This window comes from Periplaneta americana, chromosome 4 (assembly GCF_040183065.1).
Source record: "Periplaneta americana isolate PAMFEO1 chromosome 4, P.americana_PAMFEO1_priV1, whole genome shotgun sequence".
Taxonomy (NCBI): Eukaryota; Metazoa; Arthropoda; class Insecta; order Blattodea; family Blattidae; genus Periplaneta; species Periplaneta americana.
Window position 1 is genome coordinate 35291867 of NC_091120.1, and position 12866 is coordinate 35304732.

General features: G+C 32.9%; 1 protein-coding gene across 1 annotated transcript in view; it reads right to left on the reverse strand.

The window, feature by feature from the left end:
• Positions 1-2495, reverse strand: part of LOC138697697 (aquaporin AQPAe.a-like) — a 178792-nt gene extending 176297 nt beyond the window's left edge. Inside the window, exon 1 of the mRNA XM_069823167.1 lies at positions 2352-2495. Within this exon, the coding sequence (XP_069679268.1) occupies positions 2352-2391 (40 nt within the window). The 5' untranslated portion in view covers positions 2392-2495. The remainder of the gene's footprint in view (positions 1-2351) is intronic.
• Between the last annotated feature and the right edge of the window lie 10371 nt (positions 2496-12866).

Genomic DNA, 12866 nt, shown 5'->3' on the forward strand with positions numbered 1-12866 from the left:
GAAATAAAAGGGCCTCGTTAAGTAATTAACTATCACGTGATTTCCTCCCTTTCTACGACCCTGCGACATAGCCACTTGGACGGATAGGAGATAGCATGTCTGAGTAATTTTATCTGTGCGGGTCGGGCAAAAGTGAAGATTGAATTTACAGTACGTAAGGTACTCTTTTATAGAGTAGGTACAGAATTATTTCAACGTGAGTTACTAAATATGAAAGACGAAACTGGTAATTGGAAATAGATGCAATAGTCTATAGTGCGATAATATGCACAAAAGAACTGAAGCCTGTATCGAAATGAACGGTCACCATTTTCAAAAATGTGTTTAAATATTCGTATTATGATTATTTTCCATTTTAACTTTGTTCTCTATATTGTACGCTAATGTGCTGTAGACAGTATAATTAATATACACTGCATAATGAATACGTTCGCATGGATAACTCAGTTCGTGAGTAAAAACACTTATTGTTAACACTGTACTGTATTTTGATTAAACAAAACCTAATGAAAATTATCAAACTCAAAATCGAAATATTTCCTAGTTTACATAAATGGGTGAACTACTTTTCTTCCCTCCTATACCTAGTAAAGTTATTTGTTTGTATTTTACGCCAGTATCACCGAACTCCAGTCGTGGAAGGGGGTAGCAAAAGGTGTTTCCGGGTCGCAACCATTAATCCAAAGGTATAGCCAGGTTAATATTAAAAATGTTAGTAAAAATAAAATGATGTTCCTGTATACGTATTATTATCATTATTATTATTATTATTATTATTATTATTATTATTATTATTTTAAAACGTCGCTTTCTTATTTTAATAACTGATGTATAAATCAGCCAGCTGATGACAAATTGAACAAGAACAGTTTTCCTGAACAATAGGGAAATGGGAGCCAAACTTTGCTCTGAGTTCTACTTTAAAAGATTATCTGCTTCAATTCAAGTCCAAAATTCCGCGTAGCACTGTGTACTCCAGAACCGCCCTTATGAAGCCAGGTTCCAAAGTAAACTCCTTATGATGTCGTTAGCCAGACAGCGGATGTTTGCTTTTGAAGTAAGTAGAGCAAAGGAGACCTAATTAACAATAGGCTTTTTTTTTTATTTCTTTGCGCGTACCGCTATACAAATTCCTCCATATAAAAGCTTTGCCGCCCTTCGCGAAATTCTGGCATACACACGACTTCAAAATAAAAGTTGGTTTTTGATGTAGTATCACATTACGAAATATTTACATAAATATTGTATACAGGGTGTTTCATAATTATAGGTACAAACTGCAGCACTGAGTAGAGGACAATCAATCAAGCAAAAAGTCCTAATAAAAAGAGGACCGCAAACCATCCGTTTTCTAAATATATAGGGTTTAATTATGTTTCGTCAGTACAGATCCTCTGGGGTAACGTAACATCCGATGTGCACTGGAGGGAGAGAGCATTATAACATGTACTCAATATGACCACCGGCCACGTGCGTGGTTCAGTCGACTGAGGCGCTTGTTTGCCGATCCGGAGTTGCGATCGGGCGCGGGTTTGATCTCCGCTTGGGCAGATTACATGGTTGAGTTTTTCCGAGTTTTTCCCCAACCGTAAGGCGAATGTCAGGTAATCTATGGTTAATCCTCGGCCTCATCTCGCCAAATACTATCTCGCTATCACCAATTCCATCGACGCTAAATAACCTAGTAGTTAAAATAGCGTCGTTAAATAACCAAGTAAAAAAATGTATATATTAGCGGCGTTCATGATAATGCAGACATCAACAAGTTTCCTCATCGGAAATCTTACACGTTCAAATATTCCCGGTGTGTCTCTAATGGGTTGACAACCATTGACAATGCGTTAACCGAGTTCGTTAACATTATCAGCAGAACTAGAATACACAAAACATTCCAAATATCCCCCCCCAAAAAAAAAAAATCCAGACGATTTTTCAATTCAGAATCGCAAGGACAAACTTCAAAGAAAGTTGGAATTTGTCTCTGAAATTCTGTATTTAGCGTGGTCTTACGGCGCTTTCAGCAGAGTTACGTCAGTGTTAAAGTGCAAGTCATAAATTGACCGAAACAATGCAAACTCGAGCAACATACACAAATAACTTCTTGTAAATATCAGTGAAATTATCATAGATACAATAAATGCACATACCTATTTGCCTGTCAATAATATAATATTCTCTCTTAAAGATTACTTTACAATAACCAGTCCATTTTAAGTCAGTTACATATTGGTTACTTAAAAATTAGTTTTTTTTTAACAACAAATTTCGCAATGTACTGATGATTTTCAAAGTATTAAAATCTGAATGTAGGAAACAATAAGTACGATCAATCATAATATTCTAATACTCACATTGTCTTCTTTGTTGCGTTGTTTCACCCTCAGAAGCCATCAAAACGCTTGTATTCTTGATGCCTTTCGTAAATAGCTAAACTGCTCATATTTCCCATAGACGTAATGTGCACACGCTCAGTTCTACACTCATTTCACATTTGAATACAAACAACTCATGAATAAACAATGTGTCCACTACAGGAGGAGACCCACTGCGTTCCCTTGGGCTTAAAATAATATTTAGCGTGACAATACGTAGCCTACACCATTTGCTACATAGATTCATAGTTACGAACAGAGTCGCTTTGCACTGCTCAAATCCAACTATAGCCCCGTTCTATGTCTCAGCGTGTGGTAGTATCCGCTTGCTGTCAGCCTACATCAATTGGAGAGACCGGACGAATGAACTCCACAAAGATTTAAGTGCCGCTGTTAACCTACAATTAGATTCCAAACGCTTACAATTCGTTTGAAGTCACTAGGTTCACACACTGCCTAGACATAATTTCTTATTAATTTCCACTAGCAAGACTTAACCCATGGCAGCGAAGCCAGGACCGTACGCAAATATGACAAGTCTGAAATTATTGCTAGTGAAATGATATTTTTAAAACGAACGGCAGGTTATACGTGTTGTTTTCATTCATTCATTCATAGTTTTCTGCCCAATGGCAAGTTCTTCATTGCAAACCCAACATTCTCCAGGCTTCCCTCTTTTGCACCTTCCTCTTTTCCTCCGCATACGGTCCATATAATTATCATATGACGACTTCTTCTGCCTCGAACATTTTTCTCGTTCACTATTCCTTTCAGTACAGGCAGTTTCTTCTTACCCAGGGATCAGTCAATTTCTTTTTCTCTTCCTGATCAGTTTCAGTATTATTCTTTCGTCATACATTCGTTCTAGCAAAGCTTCATTTCTTATTTCATCTGTCCATTTCACACGCTACATTCCCCTACGTAGATATCCACATTTCAAACTTTTCCAGTCGTTTCTAGTTTTATTTATTTATTTATTAGTTATTTATTTATTAGTTATTTATTTATTTAATTAGTTATTTATTTATTTAGTTATTTATTTGTTTAGTTATTTATTTATTTAGTTAGTTATTTATTTAGTTATTTATTTTGTTATTTATTTAGTTATTTATTTAGTTATTTATTTAGTTATTTATTTATTTAGTTAATTATTTATTTAGTTATTCATTTATTTAGTTAGTTATTTATTTAGTTATTTATTTATTTATTTATTTAGTTATTTATTTAGTTATTTATTTATTTATTTAGTTATTTATTTAGTTATTTATTTATTTAGTTATTCATTTAGTTATTCATTTAGTTATTTATTTATTTAGTTATTTATTTATTTAGTTATTTATTTATTTAGTTATTTATTTATTTAGTTATTTATTTAGTTATTTATTTATTTATTTAGTTAGTTATTTAGTTATTTATTTAGTTAGTTATTTATTTATTTATTTAGTTATTTATTTAGTTATTTATTTATTTAGTTATTTAGTTATTTATTTATTTAGTTATTTATTTATTTAGTTATTTAGTTATTTATTTATTTAGTTATTTATTTATTTAGTTATTTATTCAGTTATTTATTTATTTATTTATTTATTTATTTATTTATTTAGTTAGTTATTTATTTAGTTATTTATTTATTTAGTTATTTATTTAGTTATTTATTTATTTAGTTATTTATTTAGTTATTTATTCAGTTATTTATTTATTTAGTTATTTATTTATTTAGTTATTTATTTAGTTTTTTATTTATTTATTTATTTATTTAGTTACGAATTTATTTATTTATTTAGTTACTTCTTTATTTACTTAGTTACTTATTTATTTACTTATTTATTTATTTATTTAGTTACTTATATATTTATTTAGTTATTTATTTAGTTACTTATTTATTTAGTTACTTATTTACTTATTTATTTAGTCACTTATTTAATTATTTACTTATTTATTTAGTCACTTATTTAATTATTTACTTATTTATTTAGTCACTTATTTATTTAGTTATTTACTTATTTATTTATTTATTTATTTATTTATTTATTTATTTATTTATCTATCTATTTATTTATTTAGTTACTTATATATTTATTTAGTTACTAATTTATTTAGTTACTTATTTACTTATTTATTTAGTCACTTATTTAATTATTTACTTATTTATTTAGTCACTTATTTATTTAGTTATTTACTTATTTATTTATTTATTTATTTATTTATTTATTTATTTATTTATTTATCTATTTATTTATTTATTCATTCATTCATTCATTCATTCATTCATTCATTCATTCATTTATTTTATTGCTAGTAAGTTTGAAGTGAATACAAGTTAATACAATGTAAGACAAGCTAGCCCACTCCTGAATGAGTAAGATTCGTGCTCAGTCTTCGTCGCAATGTCAATACTTCTGTCACATAAAATATCACACACACAAAATTTCACTACCGGTAGTATCTTCCTTAGTTCTTTTCCTAAAGGTCCGCAGAAAATTTTTCTTTTTCTATTAAAAGCTAACTCTGCCGTTATTGAATGAAAAATCAGAAATACTGAAAGTTTTACAAGTCACCTCTCTTATCGAATATTGACACATAGGCCCTATAGGAAAAATTCAAACCAACATGTAGGACCGGTAACGCATATTCCATTCAACTCTAGGAAGACCTCTTGAACCAGAACCGGCCAGTGGAGCAGCGGAGAGCAGTACACCCACGAACAACAAAACAACTACTGCAACCTATCACAGTTACATCCAGAGTATAACAGCTGTGCAGGGGTGGCTTACAAATCACAGATACAATCGCTCATGGATATAGGGCCTACTAGGAATCATATTCACTCTCTCAACAATAAAATTAACAGGATTTAAATGGGATTGAAATAAGCATTTATGCCTGTTTCAACTAACTACGACATTCGTATTTGAAAAAATAAATTTACATAATCGTTATATAGGCCTACGTATAGCGTTTAATGAGAGTACATACGTAGTATTAATGTTATAATAATGTTCAACACATGTACGCATTCATTATTTATTTGTATATAACTATCGACGGATATTCTCCTGGAGCCATAAAATAATTCATCACTGTGCAACAAAATACGAGGGGGGATCCAGGAAATAACGACCGTTTTGTTGTAATAATTAAAAAAACAAATATTTATTTGAAAAAGCAAAGTCTGTTACATAACTGAAGCTTCCTTTACTTCTCTACATAATCACCACCTACATTTAAACATTTGTCGTATCTGTTCACTAGCTTTAGAATTCCCGTGTTATACTCCTCTTCCGTCAGTTCATTAAGCCAGGTGTTCACTGTCTTCTTCAACTCTTCATCACTTCCAAAACGCGTACCACCCAGAAAGTCTTTCAGCTTAGTGAAAAGGTGAAAATCGCTAGGAGCAAGGTCTGGACTATAGGGCGGATGATCAAAGATTTCCCAACCGAATTGATCCAGCAAATCTCGAGTTGAAGCAGCAGTGTGCAGGCGGGCACAGATTTTGTGGTAGCCAAGATGTTGCGACACAATTTCACCAAGTAAACAACGAGAAATGTCAGGAAAGGCAATATGCAATTCGTCGAGTGATGTGCGCCTGTCTTGCAAGATTCTGTCGTTCACTTTAGTCTTCAGGTCTTCTGTGATGAGTGATGGGCGTCCGGGTCGAGTTTCATCGTGGACATTTGTTCGCCCATTATTGAACATTTCGCACCATTTTCTCACATTTCTTTCATTCATTACAGTATCACCATACACTTCTTTCAATTGCCGGTAAATTTCCGCAGGTTTCAAATGTCGGGCATTCAAAAATCGAATCACACTCCTCACCTCACAGTCGGCGGGATTATCAATCACGTCGTTCATTTTGAAGTAACACAAAATGCACAATGGCGACTTGTTGCAACCAGTACTCACAACATTATGAGAACACATGTTAAGGAAGCCAGTTGACCATCAAACAAGGAAGGGGATTCAGCTGCGCGCCGGGTATGCGCGAACGGTCGTTATTTCCTGGATCCCCCTCGTACAAACGCCAAGAATAATCAGCTTAATACGTTTTTTTTTTCCAGCACGGTTCATAATTAATTCTGAACTGCCTGGTCATGCGCAGTAGCTCAAAGTGCCTTCCACCGAACCGATATTGAATTCCCAATTACCTTTTCCAACATGCTTTAGAACTCGTTCGGAACAAATGAAATTGGTTCTCGATTACGAGCAGGAACTGGGAATTCTGAACTGTTGACGCATGCGCAGATGGTTTAATCTGAGGTTATGGTTAAAATGCTTCGAGACTAGGTAGGTTAAAATAAAAAGAAAAAAATAGTCCATCATGAGTGATTTGGATGTATTTCATGACGAATTAAATTTGGAAAATAAATGTAATTTTAATATGAGAAGAAATTTCAAAGGCCGTGAAAGAAGAGTTCGAGAAGCATTCCAACAACGTAAAATCCCGAACTAGTTCTGAGACACAAAATATGCGTCGAAAGAAGTTCGGTATTAGTTCGGAACCCGTTCTGAATTGTTTTCTGGAACAAACCTATTATTATAAATATATGTGGTATTTGATAGTGTCTTACTTAACGACATTTTTCAACAACTGAGTTATGTAGCGTCAAAATGTAACTTGAGCGACAATTGAACATTAATTTTGCCGAGAGACATCTATCGTACCTCGAGGGTTCCTTTACATGCCTCAAATTACATATTTCTATATACCACAAGCTGGTCAATGGTTTTTTTTTTCTGTTTCCTATTTCTTCTTAACGGTAAGGTGGCAAAGCTAAAATGTATTCAATTTCTTAGTTTTTGTTTACGAAAAAACAAAATACTTTTTCTGTTATGTATCTTCTAAGAATTTGCAAGATATGTACACATAAATATTTTTAACCTAAATATTTATAATAATGGACTAAAAATTATTCGTAAAGAAAGCTAATTTTGTAGGTAGAAAGATTATCAATCATTATTAGCCCATCAATTTTGAAGTAATAATTCTCAAACTAGTAACTAATACTGATATAAATTCATTAACGAACTGAGTATGCACAAAACTTACAGATTTTTTTTTTCGTCTGAACAATCTGACCAGAGTGGTTCTGGTCTGACCTATGCTAAGAATATGAGACAAATACAGAGAGCGCCAGTAAAATATGAACAATTTTATTTTGTTAATATTGAGAAGCTATTAGTCATTTGTTAATGATATTTTTGAAGAACACAAAGCAAGCTTGAGAGACTATAAGTAAAGATTAATTTTTGGTCCTACAGAATACATCTGTTATGGTAACAATGATTATTAGATGACAAAAATTGGTAGTTGACTTAATATACGAGTACGTCGAACTTGGAGTCAGGCCACAAAGGGAAAAACACTAGATTGTGGATTGAACTTCGGCGTAGCTCAGTGATTAGAGTACTTAGTACGTAGAACCAAGGACCCGAGTTCGATCCCCGGCGCCGGAGCGAATTTTTCTCCCCTAATAATCATTTTGAGATTATGTTTCTCTCCCTCTTGTACGGAGGAGGGACCCGAAGGCTTGCATTGCAGCCTGAGGCTTATTGTGCTTACCACTCCTATTCTGTGAATGAATGGGTAGCCGAACGACCGCGCTCTTGTACAGGGACATCACTTTATTTTTACTCGCATTTTTATTGTACCTGTGTTTCTGAATGTACTTGACTCCCACCCCTTTCACTAATGTTCTTGCTCCCGTCAGCCACACAGACTTACGGCCGCTGTTGCATTCGAAGTCTGCTAGCAGTGAAGTAAACACTACAGAGTATAGTGTGTTTCAGAAATATGGTTGCGTTTTCTATAGAAGGAAGAGCCTATATTATTGAAGTTTATTTCCAGGGGCAGGTATTTATGGAGATTAATTTTATCACTTGTGTTTTTTAATATTGGTGTCGGCGGAGATTGTTGGAGATTGATTTCTACTCTTGTTGGATATTAATGGAAATTTTGGAAAATACAGTTATTCTGAAAATGGAGTATTAACTCAGTATAAATATTAATTTCCAAATAATTAACATTAAAGGTTTGTTGCATTCTGGTAAAGGTGCAGTATGGCCAATAGACAATATCTGTTGGACTGAGACTGAATTTAACACACATTCATTAAAAAAGAAAAAAAAAACTTGCAGCCCTCAAATTAATATTTTAAAATTATTAGTGAAATGTTGAATTCTCCGTCTTTTGAGTTCACTAATGTAATCAGAACACCTGGAATACCATGTAATGTAGCCTACTTGAATGTGCAACAAATTCAAATGAAAAAAATGTCCGAAAAAGGAACTCAGAATATGAAATTCGCTATAAAACGATGTAATAATAATTATTCGCGAATGTGTTCATATTTCGCTATTAGAACCCTATTTCGCGATTTGTCGTGATTGTTTTATCCGCATATTATTAATCAGAATCACTTAATTCGTGAAGATTAGTAAAAATCTATTGTATACCTATTATGTCGTGATTTTCGCGATTTCCGTAAATACCCACCGCTGTTTATTTCGCACAGGTACTGTGTGTAGCATGACTGAATAACTTTATCTGTGTGGACTGAGCAGAAGTGAAGATTAGAGTTATCGAAAGTATGGTAATATGCTGAATAAAGTAGCCATCATATAATGAATAAAACGCTTGAAGAGTTGAGTTTGTGAAAAAAAAAATGTTACTACTCTACTGTATTTTGATAAAATACCGTAAAAGTAATGATCAAACTGAAAATCCTAATATCGTATTTCCCTGTAACATAAATGGATACACTACTTTTCTCTCCTCCTATAGCTAGTAAAATGATTTGTTTACATATTGCACTAGTAACACCAAACTCCTGTAATGGAAGGGGGTAACAGTGTTTTCGAGTACAGCCAGGTTAATGTTAAAAATGTTCGTAAACATAAAGTGATGTCCCTGTATAAGTACAGCACGCAGCACTGTGAACTTAACCCCAGCTATGATATGGATGACGATGATGACGATGATGATGATATGTGAATTAATGACAGTCCGAGGTTCAACGCCGAAAGTTATCCAGCAATTCTGCTTCAATTGGTTGAGGGAAAGCCACGGAAAAAATCTCAACCAGGTAACTTGTCCCAACTAACTTGGCCCGCTCGTTTTACGGTCAGACGTGCTAACCGTTATTCCACAGCTATGGATGGAAGTTTATGTTGAAAAGGTTTTTAACAGTTTTAGAACCTCTATGAGCTGAAGGGAAACGCGGAGATCATCAATGAATGTATATCTGATATGTGACAGAGAGTTATTGACAATTTGTATTGCCATTCGCGGTGGTCATTTTGGGAATATTATTCACATTGCATGAATCTCCCATGTCCTGTCTTTAAACATGTGCAGTAATAACTGAAATATATAAAATTATTTCAAGGTTACTAATTATTAAAATCATTCATATTTTATTGGCGCTCTCGGTATACCTATACTTACTGTAAATATCAGCTACATTCTAAATATACACAATAATCTATATACTTGTAAATATCTAAATATTTACAATAAAAACATTAAAGGAATTTCCAGTTTCTAGTGGAAGCAATATTTATTTTCTCAACAATTATTTTAAATCAATATTTTCTGAGTAACTCAAGAAAATCTATTGCACATTTACCTAATTTATTTGGTTGATTTCCTAAATTTTTGGAGTCTTTTCATTTCAACAATTTTTTTAACAATGGACCTCGTTTTATTCAATCTCAAAGTTCTATCGCACTGCTATCAATGTATGAATCCACTTCTGATCGCGTGACAAAGCCAACACCACGCTCTCAGCTGCCGCTCACTGCTCTTATTTGCTGGAGTTGCCCGGCCTTGCCTTGAACGACTGTCGAAGGACCGTAATAGATTAATATATTACGTGATAGGATAAAGAGGAATAAATATGGTATGTTAATTAATTATATTACCAAAATCTATTGGGTAACTCTCAAAATTATACAGACTTTTGCGTAACTTATCTTAGTGTGGATTTGGCATTAAACATGGCGTGGAACTTTTAATTGGTTGGTGGTTGTGTGATTTCAAATAATCGTAGATCACCGCTTGATGAGAACTAATAAGGTACAGATCTCAGATTTTATCTCTGCCTCTGTGCAACGTCACATTTGCGGTGGGGAAGTGAAGAGAGGGGAGGAAAATTGTAATGCTTTCCAATACGCTGACGCCCACGTTGTAAGGTAAGCCATTTGAAATTTAACGGCCGCTGACCGGCAGAGATATAATCCGAGATCTGTATTAGAATTTTTTCTCGTACTCAATCCAAGGAATAAGCTGTAATAATATACACAGTTATGTTACATCCACCATTTATTTGTCCGTCTGTCCGTCCGTTCATTGGTTCGTTCATTCATTCATTTATTCACACATAAGCTTACTTGTATTTAGTAGCTACGATTAAATTTATGCAAGAATGACTGAAGAAAGAAGCCCGCGCAAAACTTCACACTATAATACAATTTCAAGGGAAAAGAACTGACAGGTTCCAGTTTAAATTCATTTTGGAGACCGAAACAGACCAAAGAGACCTAAATTAATGATGGAAATAATGATAATGATGACTTCTTCTGTGTCCATAATCGCATGACGCTCTCGTATTGTTTTCTAAAGCCGGTTCTTGAATATTTCAATAAAATCTCATTATAATTTTGATTTCATGAGTCCATTGAAATTATTTCATCTTAACTAAAAGTGCAGTACCTTTAAGTAGAAAACAGCAATCCTCTGCGAATTTAAAATCCTCTCAGATTTTATTGCAGGATCGTCACTGGACGGGTAAGCAGGCAGACTTTCGGCAGCAGATAGCCAGATTGTAGGAATAACACACGTTATCTGTTATGCCCACAGTTAGTGTGTTTTATTACCCTCTCATTTGTCGTCACCAATCTAGTTGTTGGCATGTAGAAAAATGGGTGTATGCGAACCCAGATTTATAACTGTCACCATGTTTTGTTATTTCCAGGATTTTCCTCTTCATAATGTATATGAAACTAGACAATATTAGGACATCACAAATTTAATATTCATTTGTATTAAGGAGAGTTTAAGGTAATATTTGTTTTGATTCTTTCATTTTTATTTTTTTCCTTCTCCCTTTATACCATTAATTAATCCTTTATTTAATTATCCATTTCTGTACTTATTTATTTATTTACTTATTTAATTACTTATTTGTTATTTATTTACTTACTTATTTACTTAATTATTTACTTATTTTTTTACTTATTTACTAATTTATTTATCATTTATTTATTTATTTACTTATTTATTATTTATTTATTTATTATTAATTTACTTATTGATTTATTTATTACTTATTTAATTACTTATTTGTTATTTATTTACTTATTTCCTCATTTATTTATCATTTATTCACTTATTTATTTATTTATTTATTTATTTATTTATTTATTTATTTATTTATTTATTTACTTACTTACTTATTGATTTATTTATTATTCATTTATTTATTTACTTTTTTACATATTATTTATTTACTTAATTAATTATGTATTTATTATTGTGTTTTGTAGAAATATTTTAGAAACTTAAATTAATTTGTATTAATGTTTTATCTGATTCACGTTTTTTAATTAATTAACAACTCTTAAATACCTATTACGGTATGATCGCTGTTTTATTGTCCATAATATTCCTGCATTTTGATGCTGTACCTATTGCTGATAAGGTTTATCTTGTCTCAGTAGCAATAAAACCAAGTCCTTCAAATGAGGGTGGAGATTATAGGAGGGTTGTAAATTTTCAGGATTCCTTTCAAAATCTTGTTATTGTACAGGCTGCCGCAACTCAGTTTCTTGAAGGACAAGCTCAGTGACGGAACTACACAGCACGAAGAGAGATATTTTGTTATTTTATTTTGCGCTACAGAATGTATCAACTAGTCCCTTCCGCCACTGGATGGATTGACGGCACCGCTCCACTCCCCCATCGCCATAACAAAACACACGAAGTAAGACATATCTTCTTTCTCTCACTTTTCACAGTGAGACAAGATATTACTTCACACAGCCTTTAACCATGATGCTTGCCGATTATAGGGACTTGCTCCGCGTGTTATATCTAACTAGGTAGACATTGACTTTCTTCTATATCGACGGAGCAGAGTAACTCCTCGATTGAAAGAACACACGTTGAGATTCCCTTTACACGTCATGAAGGAGCTTAGGGAAGGGGAATATGGAGGTAGAGCCTCCATGCTTTCATGACGTCGGCATTGGAATGTTGTACGAAAGTGACGTAAACTCTATGAAAGCTTGAAATATTTCAGAGATGGGCTTCATTAAACGTTGAGTGTTTCTGTAACACTGAGTTCGGAAGATAGAAGGAAACACTCATTACAATTTAAAAATTATTTACGAAAGCGGAACAAATTAAAATATTTATTTCTTAACGTCACTGTTGTTATGTATATGTATATATGTATTTATTTACACTACAAGTGGGCGAGCACCCGGTTGCAG